General features: G+C 57.6%; 1 protein-coding gene and 1 long non-coding RNA gene across 2 annotated transcripts in view; one reads left to right on the top strand and one right to left on the bottom strand.

The window, feature by feature from the left end:
* Positions 1-24252, top strand: part of ANO1 (anoctamin 1) — a 133107-nt gene that overhangs the window by 90283 nt on the left and 18572 nt on the right. Inside the window, exons 11-21 of the mRNA XM_064492026.1 lie at positions 732-796; positions 1512-1646; positions 4851-5011; positions 13319-13401; positions 15095-15106; positions 15726-15797; positions 17816-17893; positions 18857-18931; positions 22064-22265; positions 22423-22534; positions 23460-23517. Of these exons, the coding sequence (XP_064348096.1) occupies positions 732-796; positions 1512-1646; positions 4851-5011; positions 13319-13401; positions 15095-15106; positions 15726-15797; positions 17816-17893; positions 18857-18931; positions 22064-22265; positions 22423-22534; positions 23460-23517 (1053 nt within the window). The remainder of the gene's footprint in view (positions 1-731; positions 797-1511; positions 1647-4850; positions 5012-13318; positions 13402-15094; positions 15107-15725; positions 15798-17815; positions 17894-18856; positions 18932-22063; positions 22266-22422; positions 22535-23459; positions 23518-24252) is intronic.
* LOC116152071 (uncharacterized) lies at positions 11186-17820 on the bottom strand. The gene is made up of 4 exons (XR_010383288.1): positions 15710-17820; positions 14394-14453; positions 13228-13337; positions 11186-12630 (listed from the first exon to the last, which is right to left on the bottom strand). It is a non-coding gene; the product is annotated as an uncharacterized LOC116152071 (long non-coding RNA).

The raw sequence follows: 24252 nt of genomic DNA, 5'->3' as shown, positions 1-24252 counted from the left end.
TAAGGTATAACAAAAGTTGACCAACTAGGAACAAGCTTTGTAGAAATAGACCAATCAGGAGTGAGGAAAATAACCAATCAGGAGTGAGCTCCATGCAAATGAAGTACTACAAATGGACCAATCAGAAGTTGGGAAGTGGACCAGTCAAGAGTGAGAGTAATAACCAATCAGGAGTGAAGGAAAACAGCCAATCAGAAGTGAGCTCAGAGAACCAATAGAATTTTAGGGGTAAGTAAGCCATTTCAGAGGCAAAAAGTGAGATAGAGCCTCTGGGCCAGGGAACAGGATGGTGCTGGTAGGAGAGTAGTGGCCATTTCAGACCAACTCCAGACCCAATTGTGAAGAGTGAGGGCTCCATAGTGATGCCCAAGGCTTCTTTCTCAGCCCCACCATCACCTAAGAACATAGGCCTGTTCTTGCCTGAGGACCCCGCCCCCGCCTGTGGGTTCTTCGAGGCCCTACCCAGAGCTGAAAGCTTTGACCCGTTTTTCCGTGTCTGTCCCCCCAACTAGAAGGGGAGCGCCAGGATTCGGCTCTGCTCACCTCAGTGCCCAGTGCCCAGCACGGTCCTTGGCACAGGGTTGACTCTCTACACGTGTTTGTCGAATGAATGCATGACGGAGCTGTGAGCTGAGTACCTCAGTTCAGCGGCGTCCCGGCAGCTCCGTGTTCCGGGGAGAGAGCTGGGAGGTCACATTTTCCCCAGCCCCTCACCACTTTCTCTCTCCCAGCTCCTGTACGAAGAGTGGGCCAGTTACGGGGTCTTCTACAAGTACCAGCCCATCGATCTGGTCAGGTAAGAGGGGGCGCCAGGAGCAGACCTAATCGGTTAAATGTCCCTATGCATCGACCGCACTGAGCGCGCAGTCCCAGGAGCCTGTTTGAGCTTGAAGAGCTCGTGCCGAGGAGCCAAGGCCTTCCGGCAGGGGCAGGACCCAAAGCCCGGCCGAGCCTTCGGTGGGGCAGTTGACTCAGATTCACGCAGGATGGGCTGTTGTCTGTCGTGTTCACCATCTCCCACTAAAATCACGTTCCAGCTTGACCCAGCCGGGCGACTGGCGGGGTTCCTTTCTTTGCTATATTGAGAGAAAAAAATAACTGCCTTGGAATTTGTAAGAACTGGCCATCGAGGACCTGCGTCCCGGGGCAGGAAGGGGCAGACAGATAAACAATGTGTGTGCTGTGGGGACATGCAGACCAGAGCTCAGCCCATCAAGGAGCTCGAGATGCTTAATATACGGGAGTTATTGGTTCTCCTGGTGCCTCCGGGCTGAACAGGCTGGGAAATGGAGCCCACAGCCTCTGGGCAGCACCCTGCCAGCAGCCTGGGTCCCCAGCGGAAGAGCTCCCACCTTCGGAGCACAGGGGAGAAAGGGGGTGGACGCAGGGAAGGCCTGGTGGCCTGGCTCAGAGTCCCCCTGGGGCTCCTGTGTGAGCTGCCCCTCACTGGGGCGGGGACGGGTTGTGGATTGAAAGTAAGTGTGTCTGTTTGGCTTTGCCCTGCGGTGTAGGAAGTATTTTGGGGAGAAGATCGGCCTGTACTTCGCCTGGCTGGGCGTGTACACCCAGATGCTCATCCCCGCCTCCGTGGTGGGGATCATCGTTTTCCTCTACGGATGGGCCACCGTCGATGAGAACATCCCCAGGTAGGTGGGCCGCCCCCTCCCCCTGAACACACAAGCAGAGCTCCCCGGGACCTGGGCCCCTCACCCCAGCCCCCCGGGCACCGGCTCAGCCCCCTGGGAAGTCACATGCCTGGCCAGGCGCCTTCGGGACACGGGGCGCCGTCCAGAGGGTGTAATAGCCGTCTGACAGCGTGGGCAGCCTTTCCAGGCACAGACGCCCTGGGGGACGTTTTATTGTCGAGAGGAAGACATAAAATAAATATCCAGCTCCTTTTCATTCTTTGAAGCTTTTTTTTTTACCCATTTAGTTCTCGGTTATGATGTGACAACAAAATTCACTGCTTCCTGGGGAGGTCAGGAAATGAGACAGATGACCGTTCCGAGGCCTTGGGGCACGTGCTCAGCCGGCCAGGCTCCGTCTCCCTGCAGCGTCCCCACCCCCGCGGCTTTGGGAAACCTTGCAGCACCAGCATCTTAACAAAGGCTGGCCCGGTGCAGCAGACCCGTCTCTGAACGCAAGGGTGACGTTTCCTGCTGCTGCTCCCCGCGCAGTAAAGCAGGCATGGGGCGCGCTTGGAAGAGGCCGCCGCCCCGGAGCAGCCCAGCCTGTGCGGTGTTGCTCTCTCCAAGTGGCAGCCAGAACGTGGCCCAAGCAGTGGGCGCTTGGGGACACCATCTCCCGTCTTCTCTAGTTTCCCAGACTTGCTAATACTCACCCCAAAGTAACTGTGCCATGGGTTCAGGACCTCAGGCCCAGCCTGTGTCAGGGACACTGTGCCGATGGGCAGACCGCTGGTTAGAAAGGTGGACGCCGCTGGCCCTGTCTCCCAGGAGCTGGCAGTCAGTCGGGGACAGTCCTGAGACATCAGTGTCATTACCTCTTACAGCTCAGCCCTGTATCTCTAAACCAGAGCTGTGGCTTGGAAAATTCACCCAGTTCTGCTTGGTAAAAAGCCAGTGAAGGAGTCTTTTATCTGGTGGAGAAACGGACTCCTTAGAGAACTCAGCTGCGTAGAGGCCACATCCGGTAACTTTTTATGCAAGTGAGGTTTTCATACATGAATAACACCTAAAGTATTCCGCCCACCCTGCACCAGAACGTTAAAGGAGTCTGGCTAATGTCCCCTCCAGGGTTATTTCGGGCACAGGCAGGAGAAAACTTGTCCCTTTGTTTGCTAATGACATAAGTTACCAAAGCAGCCCAGAGTGATGGAGACTTGACTCCAAAGAAGTGGGGAGCCCCCCACCACCACCACCACCCGGGCCCACGAGGCAGCCTGGAGGCTTCTCCATCAGTCTTCTCCCTGTCCTGGAGAGGAGATGGAGCTGGCGCCCCCAGGCTGGACCCGGCCAGCTCTGCCGCCTCCCATCACACCTCCAGGGATGCAGACAGATTCACTGGGGATTCTGGAGGCCTGTCTGACCTCGGCATCTGCCCGCTTGGTGCCTTGGACAAAGCAGGAGGTGTGTGTTCCCTTTGGAACCTGAGCCGTCCAAGCTTGTAGGATAGCAGGCCCCCTGCGCCTCTGGTGCCGCCCCTCCATTCTCTCCAAAGAGCAGGCCCGCCCGTCGCTTGTCTTTATTTTGGCTGAAGGTGGTGAAGGGAGAGACTGAGGGTTTAAAACCAGCAGAAACAGGCTTTTTGTCTGGCTGGGGTGTTTATGCTGGCAGGGAGGAGGGCTGGGGCAGCTGTGGGGCTCACAGGCAGGCAGAGATGCAGGCCCTGGCCCTCCCTGGCCCCGCCCACCCTCAGGACTCCGGGCCCCCCACCCTCGGGCTGGGGGTCTCTGTGGCCCCAGATGGCACATTGACAATGGTGCAGTGGGGGGAGCCTTCCATCCACTGCTTCCCTGAGAGGGGCCGGGGTCAGGCACGGTGGGATGTCCTGCCCTCTGCCTTTCAGGAGAGGCCCTCAGGAGCGAGGGACAAGAGCTGGACTCCTGTGCCTTTTAAAAACCCCCTGTAGCTGCCTGGCATTCATTTATTCCCACAACAACGTGCACAGCAGGGCGGTTTAGGCGTCCCAGCACCGTCCCAAGGGCTCTCTCTATTAACAGCGCTCACTGTTAGCACCAGCCTTGACGGAGTCCTCCTGACGACCCAGGAACACAGGTTCTCTCGATTCGCAGCCTCGCCATCCTCCAGACGGGGACACTGAGGCCCCAGGAGTTTGAGCAACCTGCCCAGAGCCACACAGGTCACAAGGGGGAGAGCTGGGATTCACACTCAGAGCTGGCCGGCTGCCGAGTCCAGGGTGTGCCTGCGCCAGCCGCACTCACACGCAGACACACACACCACACACGTACACACACCACACATACAAACACAACCACACACGTACACACACACCACACACGTACACATACCACACATGCACACACACACAACACACGTATACACACATATACACACACCACACACAGACACACACATACACACACGTACCCCACAGACAGACACACAGATACCACACAGACACACACACCACACGCACACCCACAGCAGAGTGGGGACTGAGCCCTGATCTCTGTCTCAGGAAAGCCTACACCCCGAACGGCTCTCAGCTGCTGCCTGGAGGCCACGGGAGGCAGGAGCGGCCCTGAGCAGTTGCGGGGCACACCGCGCGGGACACATGGCGCGGGGCATACAGCGCGCGGGCTCAGGAGGGCCGTGCGTTCTCGTGCTTTCCCCCCGTTCCTCTTTCAGGTCCCAGGGTCCCTGTCCTGTAAGGACCTGGTCAGAATTCTCTATTAACACAAGCCTAGGTGGCATCTGGTTACCAGACAGAGGCTGGGTGGGGACCTCGGCTCCTCCTAAAGGTGGCTCCAGTACGGCTGTGGCTCCCGCTGCCCGGGCCCCCCCCCCCCAGCCACCGAGGTGAACACTCAGGCGGCCTCTCCGGCCACACAGCAAGTCTAGGCAGGTCCATGCCCAGGGCCGCCCGCAGAAGGTGTAGGTCGCTTGCAGAATAAAAATGCAGGGACCCGCTCAGAAATCATTAAGTTTAAGCAGGTGACAGCAAAGTGGGAGATTGGTCTGGGGGCCCTGCGTGGTGGCACTGGTCACACGTCGTGGAGGCTGGCCTTGGATGGGAGGAAGGACGTGGACCTGGCTGCAGCTGGCTGGGCGCCGGCCCACGCCCACCGTGGCGAGGACCCCCAGCCCTTCCTCCCGCCCCAGCGGCCCACCTGGCCCAGGGACTCTGGTCTGCTCCCTCTCTTCCAGCATGGAGATGTGCGACCAGAGACACAACATCACCATGTGTCCTCTGTGCGACAAGACCTGCAGCTACTGGAAGATGAGCTCGGCTTGTGCCACGGCCCGCGCCAGCCACCTCTTCGACAACCCCGCCACCGTCTTCTTCTCTGTCTTCATGGCCCTCTGGGGTAAGCGGAGCACCGCCACCCTGTGTCTTGGGGGCAGAGGCGATGCTGGGTGGGTCCCCAGGTTCCCTTCATCTCCTTGAGATGATCCACAGGGCTATTTGCCAGGGATGCACAGAGGAGGAACAGTGGGTGGAAACAACCCCCCATTCGGTCTGCAGGTCACCTGGGTCTGTGCTGGGTCACAGGTGCTCACGAGTTACCTAACCTGGCCAGGAGCCCATATGAAAAGGCTGAGAGGATACTTTGCTCCCAGAAACGGGACCTCTTTCCTGGGTCCAGGATTTGTTGGCCCAGGAAGGGCAGCCGCTTTAGAACGGGTTGTGGGGAGCGGATCACGGCCTCCGCCTTCTTCCCTGACGATGCTGGGAAAGCTGACCTGGGCCAGGCCCTGAGGCCCATCTCTCATTGTCCCTCCGGCACCCCTGCAGGGTCCCTGCGCCCATTTCACAGATAAGGAAGCCAAGGCCCAGAGGGAGTTAGTGTGAGTCACCTGGGATCACTGAGCTCCTGAGTGGCCAAGGCAAGGAGTGAACATATGATTCCATAGCCTGTGCCTTTAATCTCTGGACTCCACTGCCACCCAGAGTCTAAGGCAAATGACTCCTTCTCCAGGATTCTTCCCAAATGCAGGTCCCACTTGGTACCCAACTCAGGCTTGGGAGGGGCATGGGAGGCTTGTAAATGATGGCTGGATGCATTTCTGTAGATGTTTCTGGATTAGCAAACAGGCCTGTTTCCTCTTCTGTGACCCCGTGGTACAGTCTCTGCTGGCAGGGGATTCAGGATTTAGGCACCCGTGTGCTGAGAAGACCCTGGGCACCAGACCCCCATTCTTTGTCTTTAGGGGCTCCCCTCTACTAGGAGATAGAGCTGCGCACAGGGAAGGCACAGGAGCCCAGGAGGGGGGAAGTCAGAAAGGGCTTCCTGGAAGAGGTGTGAGCCCCTGGAGCTGAGTTCGGAGCTGTGGGGGCCAGGGTGCTGGGCATTTGTGGCAGAGGGACCAAGTGTAGTAACGGAGAGGGCTGCTGCTGGCTCAGGAGTGAACAGCATGTGCAAAGGCCCTGTGGTGAGGGTGCAGGCCTGTGGAAGGAAACTGCGGGTGCAGGTGCAGGTGGGAAGGGGAGGAAGGAGGACCCCAGAGGCCAGCAAGGGCCATGAAGGACTCTGTTCTCACTGGGAGTACTCGGAAGCCGGTGCAGTCGGCCTGCTGCATCACATAGGTTTTCTTGTCTCATTTTGCGTTGGAGACGGCGACTGTAAGAGGCAGGCGGGGAGGTGATGGAGGGAGGCTGGCCCAGCTCCGACTGCGGACAGTGGCAGGGCTTTCGCTTGGAGCCCACATGAGCTCCGTGACAGACGCTCAGCCCTCCCACTTCCCCGTCGGGCAGGTGATGGTGAGAGGTCAGTTTCTCCCGAGGGCGGCACAGCACGGGAAGGAGGCCTATGGAGATAGATGAAAATGTGGAAACAGCTTGGACTCTGGGAGACTGGAGCTCAGATCTCACCTTTCACCTCACGCTTGGGGGCCTCTGTGAATTACATCACTTCATCTCCTTCTGTAAAGGACACGAGCTTCAGTTAGCGAGCCCTGCTGCATGCCAGGCACTGTCCTAAGCGTCTTATGCGTGGTGACTCATCAATCCCCCCTATAACTGTAGCAGGGAAATAGCTTCACTAACCCGTTTGGCAGATGGACAAATGGAGGCCACTTTCCCAAGGTTGTACTAGCTAATAAGAGGCAGAGGTGAGACTTGAACCCCAGCCTCCTGGTTCCGCAGCCCCAAATACTTGATCACTGGGCTCTCCTCCCTCTGCCGGCTCCTGACCACGTCCAGCTGATGTGCGTGCTTAACTCGTGCTTGGCTTGTTCCTGACAGGATGACCTCAGAATCATTCTCTCACCTGAAACAGCTTCCCTGTCTGCCTCCAGACACATACGCGCCCTTCCCCTCCAGAGCCTGCACAGAGTTCTGCACAGGCTTTCTCACTGATCCCCACGACAGCCCTGGAGAGAAACCCTGCTGTTCTCTGATGAGGACGCTGAAGCACAGAGAGGTTAAGTAACTTGCCCAAGATCACACAGCTGGCAGATTCATCATAAACATGATAGGTTCGTGCCCTGGCTTGCCAGCCTCCAAGGTCCAAGCCCTGATCTCACCTCTCCATCCAAGCATCCCCCAGCCCCTTCTGTGCCCCTCTGGGGAAGCAGAGATGTTACCATGAGTGGGCAGTAGGGGCAAACGGACAATAATGCTGCTCAGCCCGCCCACAAAGCAGGGAACATTAGATTCTGTGCATCCTCTCAACAGAGCCAGCTCACTCATGCCACTTCTTTACTGAGCACCTACTGTGTGCAGAACACATACCCCCAAAGGGGTTGGCCAGCCCTTACCAGCAGCCCCGGCCTTGGAAGAAAAACAGATGTTTCCATCCCTCCCACACCCAGGACGCAGGGAAACGGGCAGAGCCGTGCTCCTGCTGTGTGCCCCCTGCCTCCTCCAGCTCCACCTCCCCGGGAGGGACGACAAAGGTTCCTGTTTGTCAAGTGCAGTTCCATCTACACACTCCATTTGGGGGGAAAAAATAACAAAAAAGCCAAACCACTCCTGTGAAGCACTTACTTTAGGAAAAAGGAAGCTATTCTAAATCAAGACAGAAGCAACAGGAAGGGGCCTGCTGGGCCTGAGACGTGCCTGTTGTCACGCCACCCCTGCTGGTATGTCCCCCTGTCCCCTGGCCCTTTCACACCCGCTGTCAAGCGTAATTAGCAGAGATCTTGCCAACGCTGAGGTTTTTTTTAATCCCTTGTTCAATTACTTGTTCATTACCCTCCAGAGGATCATTTTCCCGCTGGTGTTTCTTCTCCACCTGTCCTTTCTGAGTCTGTCCTTCAGCTGTTAACGTTTCTGCTCACACAGTGACAGCGACCCCAAGCCTATTCCTGGCAGAATGGGGGCCGTGTCACTGCCCCGGGGGTCGCCTTTGGTCACTGCTTTCATCTTGCTTCCCCTCCACGGTGGGGTCCAGCTTGTCCCAAGGCTGACACGCCCGTCCTGGAGCCATGAGCTCTGGGTGAGCCCCCCGCTGCCTGGGATTTATGACATATCAAAGCCTCAAATAAGATGTCACGCAAAGCAACTTAGAGTCTCATTTAGCTGTTCAGGAGGATCAATTTTCTGAAATTATGGCATAATAATGGGGTTTTAACAGCTTGTCAGTTCCATGCCGAACAAAGAGGGTTATTTGATTTGAGCCTGGCTGCAAGACCGGAGAAAGAGAGCCCCAGCATTAACGGGGTGATGGGTGCGATCGAAGACCCTCCCCTGCCAGGGGCTGCGCCCGGGGCTCCAGCGGAGTTGGTGGTCACTGGCTGGGTCACCCCAGCTGGATGGGATGGAGCGAGAGGCTGATTCTCTGCTGGAATCAAGAGGCCAGCAGCCGGCTCAAGAGCGAATGCTTGTTCGGCGGGTAAATAAGGAGGGTCAGTGAGAAAAGGACAGGTTGGAGGCCTTTGTGCGGGGACCCCGTCTCCCCTGGGGCCCCACAGGCGCATTCACTCTCCTGTGTGGCTCTTGGCAGCCCACGGACACACATCTCCAACCTCCATTCCCAGAGGAAGGAGTGCACTGAGCAGGCGTTTGACTGTCAAGAGGCAGAGGTCAGTGAAGCTGGTCTCTGCTCTCGGGGGTCACGTTTTAAGGAGTGTGAGCCCTGTCTGTCCCCGGGGCCCATGGCACGGGACTGCCAGGCAGGGGAGTTCCAGGGAGGCAAGATCGCCTCCCGTAAGGAGCTTGGGCCTCACCGTGGAGACGGGGCAGAGGGGGCCGTCCTCGGGGCGGCCGCAGAAGCACCCCAGCGTCGGTCAGAGCCCTCCGTCGAGGCTGTGCCTTCGTGTCAGCAGCAGTGCTTCAGTGAAGGAGAGCTAAGAAAAGGGGGTTCAGCAGCCAGCTGAGGGGCATCCAGAATTACGAACCTGGAGGAAAGACAGTTTGGGCAGGTCAAGCCGGGCCCAAGGGAGGCGGGCTGAGATGCGGCCCGGGAGGAACAGAGGTGTGCGGTGGGGTGGAGGGTGGACGGCCAGCCACTCTGATGGAGTGAGAGATGGATGGAAGGACAGGGCCAACGGTGGACAGATCAGTGTGTCCAGATGCCTGTGTGCACCAGGGACGCCCACGGAGCTTGCTCTGAATGCAGATTGCAGGTCGGCACGGGGCCCCTGAGGTGGGGGTTCCGCTACGGCATATCGCGGGCCCGTCGGAGAACCCCCAGAGGAAAGCGGACAGGCTGCCCCCACCCCCACGTAAGCACAAGGGTGTTTGGCTCTAGCCCGTGTGCTCCGCGGCCCCCACGTACGGCAGAGGGTCTTAAACCCGGAAGCAGAGTCTGTACCCCTTGTTCGGTGACTCTTTTTTTTTTTAAGTTTGGGTGAAATTCACATCAGGTGAAGTCACTGTTTTAAGTGCACAGCTCAGTGGCATTTAGGACACTCGCCACGTTGTGCCAGCGTCACAGTTTCATTCCCCCTGGGGGAGACCCGGTGCCCAGGAAACAGTGCTGCCCTCACCCCCGGCCACAACCAACCTACTTCCTGTTCTGTGGATTTATCTGTAAATACTGTGGACGCTTTGTGTAAACGGAACCAACCGTATGCTTTGCTCTGTGATCAGCCTCTGCACGAGACCCAGTGGAGGCGCCTCGGGTGAGCTGGGTACCACGCGGGGGTCCCGCCTGAGGCTGCGCTGTGCCCTGGCTCACCGACGCCCCACAGTGGGCGCTGCTGCTGAACCCATTGTGCAGACGTGGAGACTGAGGCCGGCGGGGGGCAGTCCTGCACCCAAGCTTACACCTGGGTTTGATCCAGGGTCAATCCCGAGACCTTCGCTCACCTGCCACTTCTGGGCTACTGTCTACAGATGTGTCTTCCCAACGTTGCGTGGTGAAGAAAAACGTTGGAAGGAAGAAGCCTCACCGCCCGCGACGGTCCTGGCCTGGGCCCCCTCTTCACTCCCGGGCCGCTGTGCTGTGCTGCCCCCGGGCTCAGGAGTGCCGGGGGGGTGGGCTTGTCTCTTTGGCCCCCTTGTCTGGCTGCTGGGGTCAAGGCCATCGTGTCACGTCTTTAGTAGCCCTGGGTTCTGCACACGGCTTGTCCTTCTGGAGGTGGGAAGCCACACCCCTAACCCCGGCCAATCTTGGGCTCAGAAGTCCTGGATCCAGGTTTCTGTTATGTGTTAACCAGTCACCTGACTCCTTGGGGTGTCTGTTTACCCATCCGTGCAAAGGAGTGCGTCGTCCCTGCGCCGAGGGCCTGGGGGTGGGCTGGAAGGAGGCTCCCCGAGCACGCCCAGCGCTGACACCGGCTGGACGTCGCGGGAAGTCTGTGTGACGTGGTTAGCACGTCAGCCAGGAGAACCGTGCCTGGGAACCCCAGAGGGAAGGGATGGGACCCCGGCAGGACCCGCTGCTGTCCACACGGCTAGGGGGAGGAGGCCGGGCAGCAGGAGCTCAGGAGCTGCAGAGGAGGAGCCTTCGGCTCCCTGCCTGCCTTGGCCCTGCCCAGTAGAAGGTGGGTTTTCACGTTGCTCGGATGCCCGGTTCTGAGCTGAGACCTCAGGACGGCCCCTGGCTCAGGGTGAGCCTTCACATTGCCCCGCCGCCCGCCTTGCCTGAACATCACAGCTCCATCCCTTTGCTCCAAAGCAGGCGGGGCAGACTCCACGCCATGGAGCCCAGGCGACAGGGCATGGTGGGGTCTGTGGCTGAGTGAAGAAGGTATGCCCAAACTTTGACAGAGCAATGGTCACTCCTCAGCACCAGCCTTCTGGTGCCAGTGCTTCTGAGTTTCAAAGGAAAAGCAGGAAACTCGTGATTTTATATAAAATGTCTGCATTTCTTAAACACAGCTGATCCAAATGAGCCTTGTCAACGTACCATCTCCACTCCACGGCCACCAGGTTGTGACCGCACGTCCAGTCTCGGTCCTGGTCAGCCTTCAGATACCTCTGGGAGAGAGCTCTTGAATCTATCTTAAGATATTTAACAGTAAAATTCTAGAGCAAGAATGCCTGGGTTTAAATACCAGCTGACTAGCTGTGTGACCTTGGGCAAATTACTTAACCTGTCTGTGCCTCTGCTTCCTTATCCATAAAATGGTAATACAAGTTTTGCTGTAATCATCAAGTTTATTATTATGATTTTATTATTATTCTCTTAAAATCAAATATCTGTGCAGAGGATCCATCAGGTGGTTAAGTGTATACTCTGGGGTAGATAGAATTAGATTCAAGTCCCACTCCTGCCGTTAACCTGCAGTTGACCTTGGGCATGGCATTGAGTCCTCTGAGCCTCTGTCCTCGTTTGTCAATGTACGAGTGGCAGTCGCTCTCACTGCATGGTGTGGTTTCGAGGGCTCATGTAACTGGTGTCGGATAACCACCAGCACAGAGCCCGCTGCAGGCGCGTCCTCCCACTGCAGACTGGTGAGTGGGGGGAGGGGGAGGCCCAGGAGGCGGGGGTGGGGGGCACGCAGGGAGGCCAAGACTGGGGAGGGAAACAGGCCGGCTCTCCCACTGAGCCTGAGGTCTCAAAGGCGGCCTCGCCACTGGCAGGCAGAGGAGGACAGAGAGGGACAGCTGTCGAAACACAGTGAAGGAGCGAAGGGCCTTCCTGAGTGGATGGAGGGGTGGGAATGGGCCCGAGGTCCTCCACTGCAGTGACCAAAGGACACGTTGCAAGAAGCAGAAGGAAACACCCTCACATGTTCCTTCTCAGGAGGTGCTGAGACTGTGGACGGGCCTGCGCCACCGGCCACACGCTGCCTCACGGCAGGTGCCCGGCCCCTCCAGAGTCCCTGCTCAGTCTGTATCTGCTGGGAGTGTACTTGTGTCACAGGGAACTACATTTCCCAGGCTCCCCTGCTCTGCTGTCTGGTTTCTGGGAAGATTCAGCCAATGGGAAGCCCTGATGGGGGTCAGAAGGCGGGAGAAAGGGAGAAGCCAGGGTGTTTCTCCTTCTCTTCCCTCTGCTTCCTGGGGCGTCTCTGGAGGAGGCTTTGTCTTCTCCAAGGCTCTAACTCCCACCAGACGCCCACCCTCCATGATCCTGGCTTCTTCTGGGAAGCTCCAGTTTCCAGTAACCTCCTCCCCTTGTCCCGCTGCCCCTAAATGACCCACTGCATTGGCAGCAACTTCCTACTGTTGCTAATCGCTGGGTGGTCTCACCGTCCCCTGCTGGCCTTCTCAGCTCTTCCCCTGCCTGTGCGGCCAAGCCCAGGTTTAAATTACCCCAGTCAGAAAGACCGAGGAGGTTCCTGTGTCCCGGCTGGGCCTGGCTGGTGCAGCAGCTGGTGTTTGACGTGTACGCATTCTGCACAGATACACGCAGACTCCGAGGCCTGTTCTCAGCTCGCCTTAACAGGGAGGGGGCATACAGACTAAAGCTCTCTGAACCAGATGAGTCAGATTCAGGCCCACTTCCTTCCAGGGCCAGCGCCTACGTTCTTTCCTGGTAAAGGACGACACTGGGGAATTTGCACTGAAGTTCCACGTCTTGTTGTATTTCCATCTTGACGCCACCACTTCTCAGACAAGCCATGTAATTCCTCTTAGCTTCAGTTTCCTCATCTGTAAAATGAGGGAAAGAATGACGCCTTCCTCCTGTGATTACTGTGAGGTTTGAGGGCCAGGCATTGCTCAAAGAGCTATCACATTAAGTATTAATCTCATTTAAACCACACAGTAATCATAGGAGGGTCCCAGGAGGAGTTGGTTTCTTTCCTGACACCAAGTGGAATGATCGGAGGGCTTCCTGGAGGAGGTGGTATTTGAATTATGTTTAGTCTGTTGGGAACACAAAGCAGGATGTAGTGGCTAAGAGTGCAGCACAGCAGTCAGACCATATGCAAGGGTTTGAAGCTTGAGTGAGTGGCCTTGGCCCACCTCTTATGCTTTCTGACCTCAGGACCCCCACCTGTGACTCAGGTCCCCAAGATCGTGGAGGAGGATGGGGAAGAGCACGAGCTCTGGGACCAGCCTGCCCAGCCCCTCACCGTCTGGCTCAGTAAGCTTGGCCAGGACTCAGCTTCCCTGGGGCTCAGTTTTTTCATCTGTAAAGTGAGAAACTGAGAAAGTGATCATCCGCACCTCGTGGGGTCAGAAGGAGGGCTGAACGGATTAATTCGTGGGATGTTCTTGGTCCAGCACTTGGCTGTCCTCACTCACCAAACGGTGCAGAAGAGGAGAATGCTTTCACGTCATCCGATGCCGTGGGATTTCTCAGCCCCTGACTGTCTGGTTCTCCTCCTGCCCTCAGCCGCCACCTTCATGGAGCACTGGAAGCGGAAACAGATGCGACTCAATTACCGCTGGGACCTCACAGGCTTCGAGGAGGAGGAGGTGAGTGGGTTTGGCACTGCGCTCCCCCGTGTCCTCCCCAGCCCACACCCCATTCCTTCCTGGGGACTCCCATGAAAGCCCTAGGTCGCAGAGCCCAGGCGAGGCTGCGCCCGCCGGCTTCTCAGCTCACATCCCTCGTGTTGGAATCCCCCACAGTTGCCAGGGTGACCGTTTGCTGTCTGTCCTAGTGTTTTGATCTCCCTGCTCACATGGACACACTGCCCACCAGCGCAGTCAGGGACACAGGCCAGAGCTCACCACGCTGATCTCATCATGTCTGGGGCGGCCCGGTGGGTCTGGGGAGGGAATTGGCGCCACCCATGAGGCTGAGTCCCCCCCAAAATGTCAGTGAGCCTTTGTCCCGGGTGCCAAACCCTAGATCCCCAGAGCCAGCCCTCAGCCTGGCTGAGAAGTGGGGGCAGATCCTTCACGAATAAAGGGAAGCCACGTGCTGGGCATTCGAGATCGAACGACCACTGCAGTGGCGGGTGAGCCCCCTCCCCGGGGCTGCTCAGAACCTTGCCGTTGTCCCATCTCAAATTGCCAGCTCCTGCCAGACTCCCGTGGGATGAGTGGGAACGAGAAGGAAAACCGGTCCCACAGACAGCAGAGCTGTGAGGCGTGGCCGCACTGACCACAGCTTCGTGTTACGGAGCCTCTTGCTCAGGGTTTTAAAGAGAAACCGCCGGTGCGTCTTCATTGGAGCGTGCAATTCTCTTCCGACATTTTTTTTAAGCATCCTATTGTGTTCCCCCGACACCCACACACCTGCTCCCTCCGGGACTGAGCTGGTGGGCCCCTCAGCAGCCAAAGGCGTAGTGCGGTCAGAGAAGCCACTCTGCGGGCTCTGTGCGGACAGTTTTGTCCACACACAAGGGCGCTCGTTTGCTGGGAGAGGCACAGCAGTGTGGCGAGATGGCCTCTGGGACCAGGCCATCCCGAGTCGGCCCCGCCTCTGTGTGACCTGGGCAGGTCGCTTAACCTTTCTGTACCTCAGTGTCCTCGCTGTCCCCCGTGATGTGAACTGGGTCAGCCGTCTACTGGAGCAGATTCTAAAGATTCAAATAGAACAAAAAGCAGTGTCGTCTTATTATTTTAGAAGTAGATTTAGAAAGACCTTTCCATGATGTCCCTGTGGTTGGGGCAGGGCCAGTCCCCTTTGTTCAACCCCTTGGGGACCTGCCCCGTGATCTCTTCACCCTGACGGCTTGGGCGCTAGATCGTGGGTGGTGGTCGGAGCCACTGTGCGTGCGGTCCCCAGGGGCCTGAGTGTGTTCCTTAGGGTGAGCCTCCCTGCCCGCCCCCCACGGCTGGCCAGGGGCCCCTCTGGGGTTAACCACCTGAGACGGGGGCGCAGCCTCTCCACGACGTGTGAACCCCAGGGAGCACTTTTGGGGCAGGAGGAAACCTGTGTCTAGTCATCTGGCCCATGTGCTCCTTCCCTGAGCCTGAAACGGTTCAGCCCCGCTCTCCTTTGGGGATTTTCTAGAACATTCGAGCTTCAGCAGCAGCAATACGCACGGTCACCCTAAAAGAGAACGGCCTTTCGCGAGGCCTCCTCCTCCACCTGTGCCCACTTACCTTCATCCTGGTTCGGAAGGATATTGCTTTTAGAGGATGTAGCCTGTTTCTTAAAAAACAACATAAGTAATGAAATCTTTCTGTTTTTGTTTGACGTCTCTGGTCCCTGAAGGAGGCTGTCAAGGTTTGGAATTTTTTGTCGCTCCTCTCTCTTCCTGCAGCCTGTCTCCCCGGGAGAGGGCCTTTCTCGCACACCTGGTCCGGCTGTCTCTGCCGAGCAGTTCCGCGCATCTCCTTCACTGCGGGCAGGGGTCTCTGCTTCTCCCCACCTCCGGGTCTCTCTTAACCCGCTCTTCCGTTCCAGCGCCCTTCGCTGACCTGCTCTGGGCTCCCTGGAGGCCTGGCGCCTCTGGTCTGCCCCCGCTTGCTGACACTTCCTGCTGTCTCTTCCCACCCCCACGGCTCCTGATAGAACATTCTCGGGGGCCAGTTCATGGCTGGGTGTTCACAGTGAGAAAGCAGGCTGCAGGGTGGGCTGGGTCCTGGCACAGACTGACCTACCTCCGGGACACAGAGCCAGATTCTATGGCCTTCCCAAGGGGCTAAGGTTCCCAATAAGGAGGAGAATCTTGGACGGACCACATATGATGAGTTCTGAATTGGAAATGGTCCGAACAGCCAGCTAGGAACTGGCCCCAGAGGGTGCCTGAGGGAACGAATGGGCTGAATTTGCCCTGTGTGCTTGGGTGGAGGACCTCAGACACAATGAACAAGGCTCCCTACTGACCTGGTTTCCTTCACAGGACCATCCCAGAGCCGAATATGAAGCCAGAGTTTTGGAGAAGTCACTGAAGAAAGAATCCAAAAACAAAGAGGTATGGTGGCCCCTGACAGCTGGCTTCCCAGCAGTAAAACATTGCATGTTCATCCACAGACAGACCAGGGATCAGCAAGCACTGTATATCCATCCATCAACAGTAGAGGTGAGGGGCCAGCCCCCAGGGAGGGCCAGGTAGTAAATATTTTAGACCCTGCAGGCCTCTGTCACAGATACTGAACTCTGCCACCGAAGGATGAAAGCCGCCGTAGACAACAGGGTAACAAGTGGGTAGGACCATGTTCCAATAAAACTTTATTCACAAAAACAAGCAGGGTCCAAATCTGTCAAACCCTGCTAGAGATCTGACTTCTCCATCCATCCTGAGGGTGACCTCAGACTTCAGCCAACATTTCAACATCAGGAACTGAGTAGCTTTGCAGCTTCCTTGCTCCCAGTGGTCACTGCGTCCAGCACTCGTGTTCTGTGTTGAATGACGGATAGAAAGGTTCGCCCGAACAGCGGCCCCGAGCCCATGGCCAGTTCCCTGTTTCACTCACAGATGATGAGAATGAGAGGGAAGTGTTTTGTGATGTTCTTGAGGCCATCACCTTTGAATAATAAGTGCCTTTCTTTCTCTCCAAACCTCTCATTGAAATCAGCGGTTTCCTGGTCGCAGCCTGAATTCTCGCAGACCTCTGGAGGTGCTTGGTTATTTTTTTAACGAAGGTTTTTTTTAAACATGGGACAAGCACGAGTCCCCGGGCCCTTGCCAGCCTCTCACTGAGGCTGGAAAGTCAGTTCTTGAAGGGGTGGGAACAGAGGCACGAGGCTCTACCAGCTCCCGGTTCGGTGTCACGCCTGCACCCTTGGCCTCTGAAACTGACCACAGCAAACCTCTGGGCTTATCTTTTCTCGTCATTGGGTCACGTGGACGGAGTTTGCTGGTGCTAAGTGGCCAGGGGTCCCAGTCGCCAAAATCCCATCTAGGGGGGCAAAGTGGATGCAGCCAAAGCTCCTCTCGGGCCCCAGTTCCCATAACACAGCCAAAACCCAGCTCAGTCCTCCTGCGGCCAGAAAGGGGGTGCATTTCCCTCTTAGAGTCAGAATAGGACTAGGGGTGCAGAGAACATAACCATCAGAGCGCGAGTCCTCACCAGCAATGAGCAGACAGTCTTTCTGTCAGAACATCTGCTTGTCCAGTGCATGCTGCCCTCGGAGCAGCCGCCCGGCGGCCTGGAACCAACGGCTCCATCCGCCCCCCAGGCTGTGTCTCCTCTCCTGACACCGCAGCTCTGAAGCCCCCAGGCCCCCGCTGTGGGCCGCCGCACCCTGTGTGCAGTGCGGCATCCTCACCCCAAGACAGTCCACCCTGTCGCTTTATGGCGGTCCCTCTTAGCACGAGTGTGGATGGGATTTTATTCCTTCCTAAGAAGGAAGGGGCTTTAGTGGCCCACATTGCATCCGCTCAAGTCAGGGGCTCAACCAGGCCCCAGAGCTGGGCCTGGGCAGCCACGCTGGGAGCCCTTCCCAGGTTCCCAGTCACCCTGTTTCTTGGCTTTGTCCTGAGCTCTTTAATCACAAGAGCGACAAAGGTAAGGGTTCGTTTTTTGCCAGCCTCTGATGGTGACCCCAGGCCCCATATGCCTCCGGGGGGAGCCACACCCTTCATCCGTTTCACTGGCTCCCAACAGCTACTTAGTGCTTTTAATTTTTCCCCCAGCTATGGCACCAAATTCGTTTAAGAGAAAAATTTAAAAGGTCCACCCCTCGATTGGTGTGTTAGGATGCTGGATGTGGCTTCCTTCATGTTGGTGTCAGATGCTCAGAGTAATCGTGTCTTTGCGTAAAATGCACCTGGTGAGAGGGGCCCCACGGGGCACTGAGCTCCCGGGCTGGAGTCTCTGTGGCCCTTACCTTTGCTGCAGTCTTTCTTTAGAAGGTGGCTCATCTCACTGGTTTAAGATGCCCAGAGCCTGAGTCAGCCTCAGCCGGGGGCGCGCTGGTTGCCAAGGGGGCAGTGGGGGCTGGGCCTGCGGTCTCACCCCACGGTGCTTTCTTGTCCACCCGCCCCAGAAGCGCCGGCATGTTCCGGAGGAGCCAACAAACAAATGGAGGCAGAGGGTTAAGACAGCCATGGCGGGGGTGAAATTGGTACTGTTCCTCTTCGGGGCAACGCGAGTCTTGCGTGTTTGCCGACGACAAAAGTCCGTTGTGTTTTCTTCCACAAACTCTGACTGCTGTAGTTTTTTTTTTAACATTCACATCCGTGTTTCTTTGCCTGCCTCCAGCACCAGTGAGCTGTGACGTGTGTTGAGATGTCACTGCATGGCCACGGTGGGTTCGTGGGGGGAGCTTGGCTTTGGACTGTGCAAAAAGCGCATGTCACAGCTGCCTGCGCGCAGTCCCCCGTCTCATTAACATGCATGCCACCCGCCCTGGAATGTGTGGCCTCGGGTGTCACGTCTGCCAGCATTCTTTGACCATCTACATGCATTTTCCCATTAAAAACCCACCCTATTCTTGAAACATCCCAGGTTAGTGACAAGCATCTACATCAGGTTTCTCCAGACCACGCCGTCCCTGTGCCAGAGGCTCAGGCCACGTGTCTCCGCCGTCCGCCGTTGCTACGCAGCCGACAGCGTTTTAACTTGTAGTGCTGGTGGCTTGTTTCAACCTGCTCTGCAAAGGAAAATAACTATTATGGTCTGGGTGGCAAAGGAAAACATCTTAGAGCTTCTCGCCTTGGAAGTGAGACTTCCAGCTGAGAAACAGAGTCCAGAGACAGACTTCTCCTGGACTGAGTGGGTCTGAGAGTCTGATTTAGAAACGCCTCTGGCATGACCACGTCCTGTACACAGAGGACGCACATTTTTAAACAACTGTTTTTTCCTATCATTTTGTAACATCATTTCATAGGTGATAAAGCCCCAGGTGCCAGATGTTTGATTCACTCATCACTTGCAGTGTTTTATTTTTTCCCGTGTTTGAGTGTCTGTTGTTCATGCCCACACACATGTGCGCACACACAACTGGTGCACATACACACACTGGTGCACACTCGTCTCTCCATCCTGATGGTCCCCACCACTGACCCAGCACTGTTTCGTCTTGTAGACGGACAAGGTGAAGCTGACCTGGAGAGACCGGTTCCCAGCCTACTTCACCAACTTGGTCTCCATCATCTTCATGGTGAGTTCTGGAAGGCTAAGGAAGGAGGCGGTCGGGGCCCCTAGGGGACGTGCCGTGCTCACCGGGACAGGGTCAGCCACTGTCCCCGTCCTGCGTGGGGCGGGGCGGCGGCATTGGGGATTCTACCAATCCTCCAAATGGGAAGGGGCCAGGGTTCCGCAGGCCCCCCAGGGCGACTCCACATGCCTCGGGGCTCGTGAGATGGTTTCACATGGTCCCTGACACACATCCTTCCTTCTGAGAGTAGCATGTGTAGTCATTCAAACCCAGAGTTCACAGACATTATTTAAGACAAAACTGAGGCGTTTTAAAGAAAACTATTAAATAAGTAACACGCAGGACAAAAATCAGGACAGTGCTGCTCAGGTAACCGAGGGTCTGAGACTGGGCTGCACAGACTGCTGATTTGAACAGATCGCCAGCACTCAGTTAGGGGATTTTAATCCCACCCAGATTGGGCCGCGCCCCGGAGGCCTCAGGTCCGTGTTAGCCATGGTTTCATCCCCCACAACAGATCAGGGCCACACGAGCTCACTGTAGAGATGGCCGCCCCCTCGTCCAGCCCCCGAGCTTTAAGTTCAAGCCTGGCCCGGGGGCCTCACAGCTGCCTGTCCCCTGCCTGCTGGTGAGGAAGCGGAGGCCGGAGGCCTTGCCCTCTCCCCAGGCGACCAGCCAGCAGGTGTGGGGGCCAGACGCCAGGCAGACAGTCTGCCCCGCGACCCCTACTGTTCCGTGTGAACTTGGCGGGGTGTCTTGGTTTTCCGTGCTGGGGGCGAAGGGGCATGAGGACCCCTAACCTGAGTAGCTGGAAGCAGAGTGAGGGCTCGGTTTCCCTCATACTCTCACACACGGTAAGATGTAAAGACGTACTCGGCTGACGTACAGAAGTCGTAATGGGGACTTCCAAGACCACAGTCACTCAGTGGAGCCAGGAGGGCTACTGTGCCGTCCAGGTGACTCTGGGTGGGGGCCCAGCTGTGTTTTGAGGACCCTGGAGCAGGCCCCCCAAAATGCTGTGAGGGATGTGCCCCCCAGGCTTGGTGCTGAGGGTAACCTGAGGATGACAGGCGTCAGGGTTCAGCCCCTCCTGAAAGAAGCAATGTCACCATGAAAGGACCAGCGAGGGAGTGGCAGGAGGTGGGGAGGCTCTGGGCCCTCCGCCGGAACCACAGCAAGGAGTTTGGACAAGAGCCCTCAGGTGTACACATCACTTCCTTGAATAGACTTCAGAGAGTTTTGAGTTTGAATCAAAGTTGAGGGCTGGTCAGGTAACTCCATGATGCCTTCAGGCACTGGCTTCTCTGACAATCTGTGTCTCTGTTCCTCTTGGTCACAACATGGCTTCTCCACCTCCAACATCACCTCCACTTTCCAGGAGGAGGAAGGGGAAGGGCCAAGGGGAAGGAGATGGATGCTAGTGGAGGCAGCCCGTCTTTGAAGGTGCTTTCCCAGAAGGCCTGCCCACAACCTCTGCCTGCATCTTGCTGGCCATTTCGTCTGCAAGGGGGCACAGAGTCCCGCCCAGCAGAGGCAGGACAGTGGGTAGGGACCTCGCTGGCCCTTGAGGCACCAGTGACCCCATCACGGATGAATCAGACACAGTTTCATCCTGCACTCAGGAGCAAACCTCCAATGGTCACCTACAAGGTGCCCACGTGCTCCTGCTCCTGGAGACACTGCTGTGAAAACAGCAGCCAAACCCTGGCGCTGAAGCCCTTTCCTTCCAGAGGGGACATCGCACCCAGGAGGGGCACTGCTGCGGGGCTTGTCCCGGAGGCGCACTGGCCTCCGCAGGGAAGGAAGGCCCTTGCTGAGTCACTCTGCGCGCCTGGCCCCGTCTGCACTTCCGCATGCCGGCAGGAGGGGGTCTCCGAGCCCAGGGTGGTGCCATCCCCGGGGAGCTGGGGGAGCATACATCCTGGCAGGAGCGAGGGGTTTTCCCAGGAAAGCCCTCATTCCGGGAGCTGGGAGGTGGCGGGGAGAGGTACCCACGCCTCACGACAGGGCTGCCCGTCGTCAGGGTGCCGTGTGGGGAACAGACGTTCCCCGGGAGGGTGTGATCACCATTCAGCCGCCCGCAGATGTGGGCAGAGCAGAGCTACTGGCTAAAAGCTTCCTAGCAGCTTCCCGTGACTGCGGCCTCCCTCGGGGGCAAACCAGCCGCAGCCCTTCCAAGCTGCAACCTGAGAGGGACCCAGCGCGCGGCCCGTGTCTTTCCTGGGCTGTCCCGGGAGCCTTGAGGGGCCGTTCTGGCAGGAGCGGGCGGCCCCGCACACCCACCCGGCACCCTGAGTGCCTCCTCGGGGCTGGGATTCCCAGGCATCCTCACCCCGAGGGCAAGGCAGGGAGGGCACAGAGTCTCCCCGGGTGAGTCAGGGCCTTTGAGGGGGGAGAAAAGGCGCCCAGGCAGGCAGGCAGCTCCACAAAGAGCAGCCTTGTCATCCTAACCGGTGCCTGCCCGTCTCAGGCAACCACCCGCCCAAGTTGTGTGGACTGTTCTGGTCCCAGTGGGTTTGGCAGGTTGAAGGGCTGGCTCTCAGGGATGAGCCAGAAGGGTGCGGGTGGCTCCTGGAGGGGTTGGGAGAGGGACCCCATCCGTCTGTCCCAGCCAGACCTGCAGCGCTGCCCAAGGAGCAGACCACCCCACGCCCCACTCACCTCCTGCAACAGCTCTGCATGGATAATGTCATTGCTTCCGCTCAGGGTCACCCAGTCTGGGGGCAAGCCCACCCTGTAGTCAGCTTGCTGGCTCACACATTAGGGAGCCACCTGTCCTGTTGGGGACAGTGGGCAAGAAGTCGCAGTGCCCCCACAGCAGGCAGAACTGTGCACTCCAGGCTGGACAGACCCACCTGTAAAATCCTAGCTGGTGTGCTGGGTGACCTGGCCTGGTTACCTAACCTCTCTGAACTTCTGTCTCCTCTTCAGTAAAATAGAAATTAGCCCCTCATTCGCCCGTGAAGTTAAGACCCGTAAAAAGCCCCTAGCATTTGGTGGGTGATGAGAAACGTCCATCTTTGTTCTGAAGTTGAAGTGCTGTGGGGGCGGGGAGAGCTGGAGCTACGGGGGCCCAGGGGGCTGTCCGACGCACATGCCGGGCCGAGCCACGAGCATCCCCTCTCCCCTCTGCAGATTGCGGTGACCTTCGCCATCGTCCTGGGTGTCATCATCTACAGAATCTCCACGGCTGCCGCCTTGGCCATGAACTCCTCCCCCTCCGTGCGGTCCAACATCCGGGTCACCGTCACAGCCACCGCGGTCATCATCAACCTGGTGGTCATCATCCTCCTGGACGAGGTCTACGGCTGCATAGCCAGGTGGCTCACCAAGATCGGTGAGTGCAGCCCCGAGTGGCGTCCCTCGTGCCTTGGGGCCTTGGGGCCTTGGGCTGGTCACTTTCCTTCTCTGAGCCCCATCGCCGAGCCAGCCGAGGGAAGCGGTCGGCCGGGACCACGGCGGTGGCTCAGCAGTGCGCATCTCACTCCTGCTAGAGGTTCCAAAGACGGAGAAGAGCTTCGAGGAGAGGCTGATCTTCAAGGCTTTCCTGCTGAAGTTCGTGAATTCCTACACCCCCATCTTTTACGTGGCTTTCTTCAAAGGCCGGTAGGGACTGCTTTAGTGACTGAGACTCCCCAACCTTTTCCTCTTCCTAGTCCAAGAGAAGGGTCCCCTCCCCATCTTCCTTCAGGTGGGAGGCACCTGGACCTGGGGCAGAGCTGTCAATGGGGCCCCCCCTGCCACTGAGTTTGGGTGACCAGAGCAGCAGGGCAGCGAGGACCCCAAACAGCAAGCTCCAGGTGTTCCCACAGTGGGGGGCGGGATGAAGGCTGCAGGAGAGGGTTAAGGGCAGCCGCTGGGTCCAGGCGAACCCCATGCCTGGACCCTCTCAGCTGTCCTGGGTTTATAGGCGCCTATGTCCACCCACCAAGACTCCCCACCATTGCTCCTGCCAGAGGCTGGCAGGTCTGGTACCAGAGCCCCTCTCGAAGTGTCCTCAGCATCGTGGCCACCCTCCCACACCATGGTCCCCGAGCTGGACCACAGCATCCAGGTCCCCCTGAGTGCGTCCATGATGACAAAGCAGGCTCTCAGTGGGCCCCTCACCCCGCACATCCCACAGGAGGCCCCCCACCCCGCGCGTCCCACAGGAAGCCGAGAGGCGGCCCCGGGGACACCCCCACTGCAACCTGCCCGCGGTCCCCAAGGGGGTTCCGTGACCCTGCCGTGGTGGGTGGTACCATCTGCACCCAGGATGCTTTGCCCTAGTCCCCTCCTGGGCTTCTTCCCCTCCGTCTGCCCCTCAGCCCATTGGTTTCCTGTTGAAGTTCCATTTTCTTACCCCTCGATGGGTTTGGGAATCACATGAACATTCAACCAACAGAAAACCACCATGGTTGTCTTGTAGTCATTGAAACGGGCGAGAGAAAGGCCTGTGAGTACACTGGAGGCTCTGGCTTGGGGGTACTCCCACCTTGGGGGTCTCCCTGAGCCCGCTCTCCCCTCTCTAACCGACCCCCAATCATTGCAGGTTCATCGGACGCCCGGGCGACTACGTGTACATTTTCCGGTCTTTCCGCATGGAAGAGGTAATGAGGTTGTGCAGTGTGTTCTGTCCACACAACAGACCTGCCTGTTCCCGCCCCTCTGAGAACCCTGCTCTGTCCTCCAGCGGCTGGGGCGGGGCTTCGGTCGTGTTTGGCTGGTCCCTATAGGATTACCTTAAAAGGAGAAAGTGTCTTCAAAGGCATGAAAGCCAAAAAAAATTATCCTTATTTTTTTTCTTTTTGTATAAGGATTTTGAATGTTTTTATCTTTGGTTAAGATGAATCATGAGAAAAAACAGAACTCCGCTACAATGCTTTCACTTTAGTATTGAAACACCCACCTCTCTCACACAAACACAACGCCGGGGAGCTCTGGTTTCTGCCTAACGGCTCTGGCCCCTGCAAGTCTGGTTAGTGCCCCAGCTGCCCTCTGCCACTGAGTCCTGGCCCCTAGACTTACTCCGTTGTCTCCATCAGACCAAGCCGGGCTTCAGGGCCAGTAGTTCAGGTGTCAGGGAGGCCTGTCAGCACTTCCAACTCCCAGAATAATTTAGCTTATGGGAAAAGAAAGGGGCGGGCCTTCCTGATAAAGATTCTGTGAAATAGGTCTTGGGGCAGGCATCAGGTACAGGGTGATCTGGCCGCCTTGGAATACAGTCTAGAGGTTCAACTATCTGAGTGCCGGCCCCGGAACATCCTAAGACACAGGGCTCATCCGCGGTAACAGATGTCTGCAAAAGTCCCAGGAAGCCATCTCCTGTCACGTGACACATCCTT

The sequence above is a fragment of the Camelus dromedarius genome, chromosome 12 (genome assembly GCF_036321535.1).
Source record: "Camelus dromedarius isolate mCamDro1 chromosome 12, mCamDro1.pat, whole genome shotgun sequence".
NCBI lineage: Eukaryota > Metazoa > Chordata > Mammalia > Artiodactyla > Camelidae > Camelus > Camelus dromedarius.
This window is presented reverse-complemented; position numbering and strand designations above follow the sequence as displayed.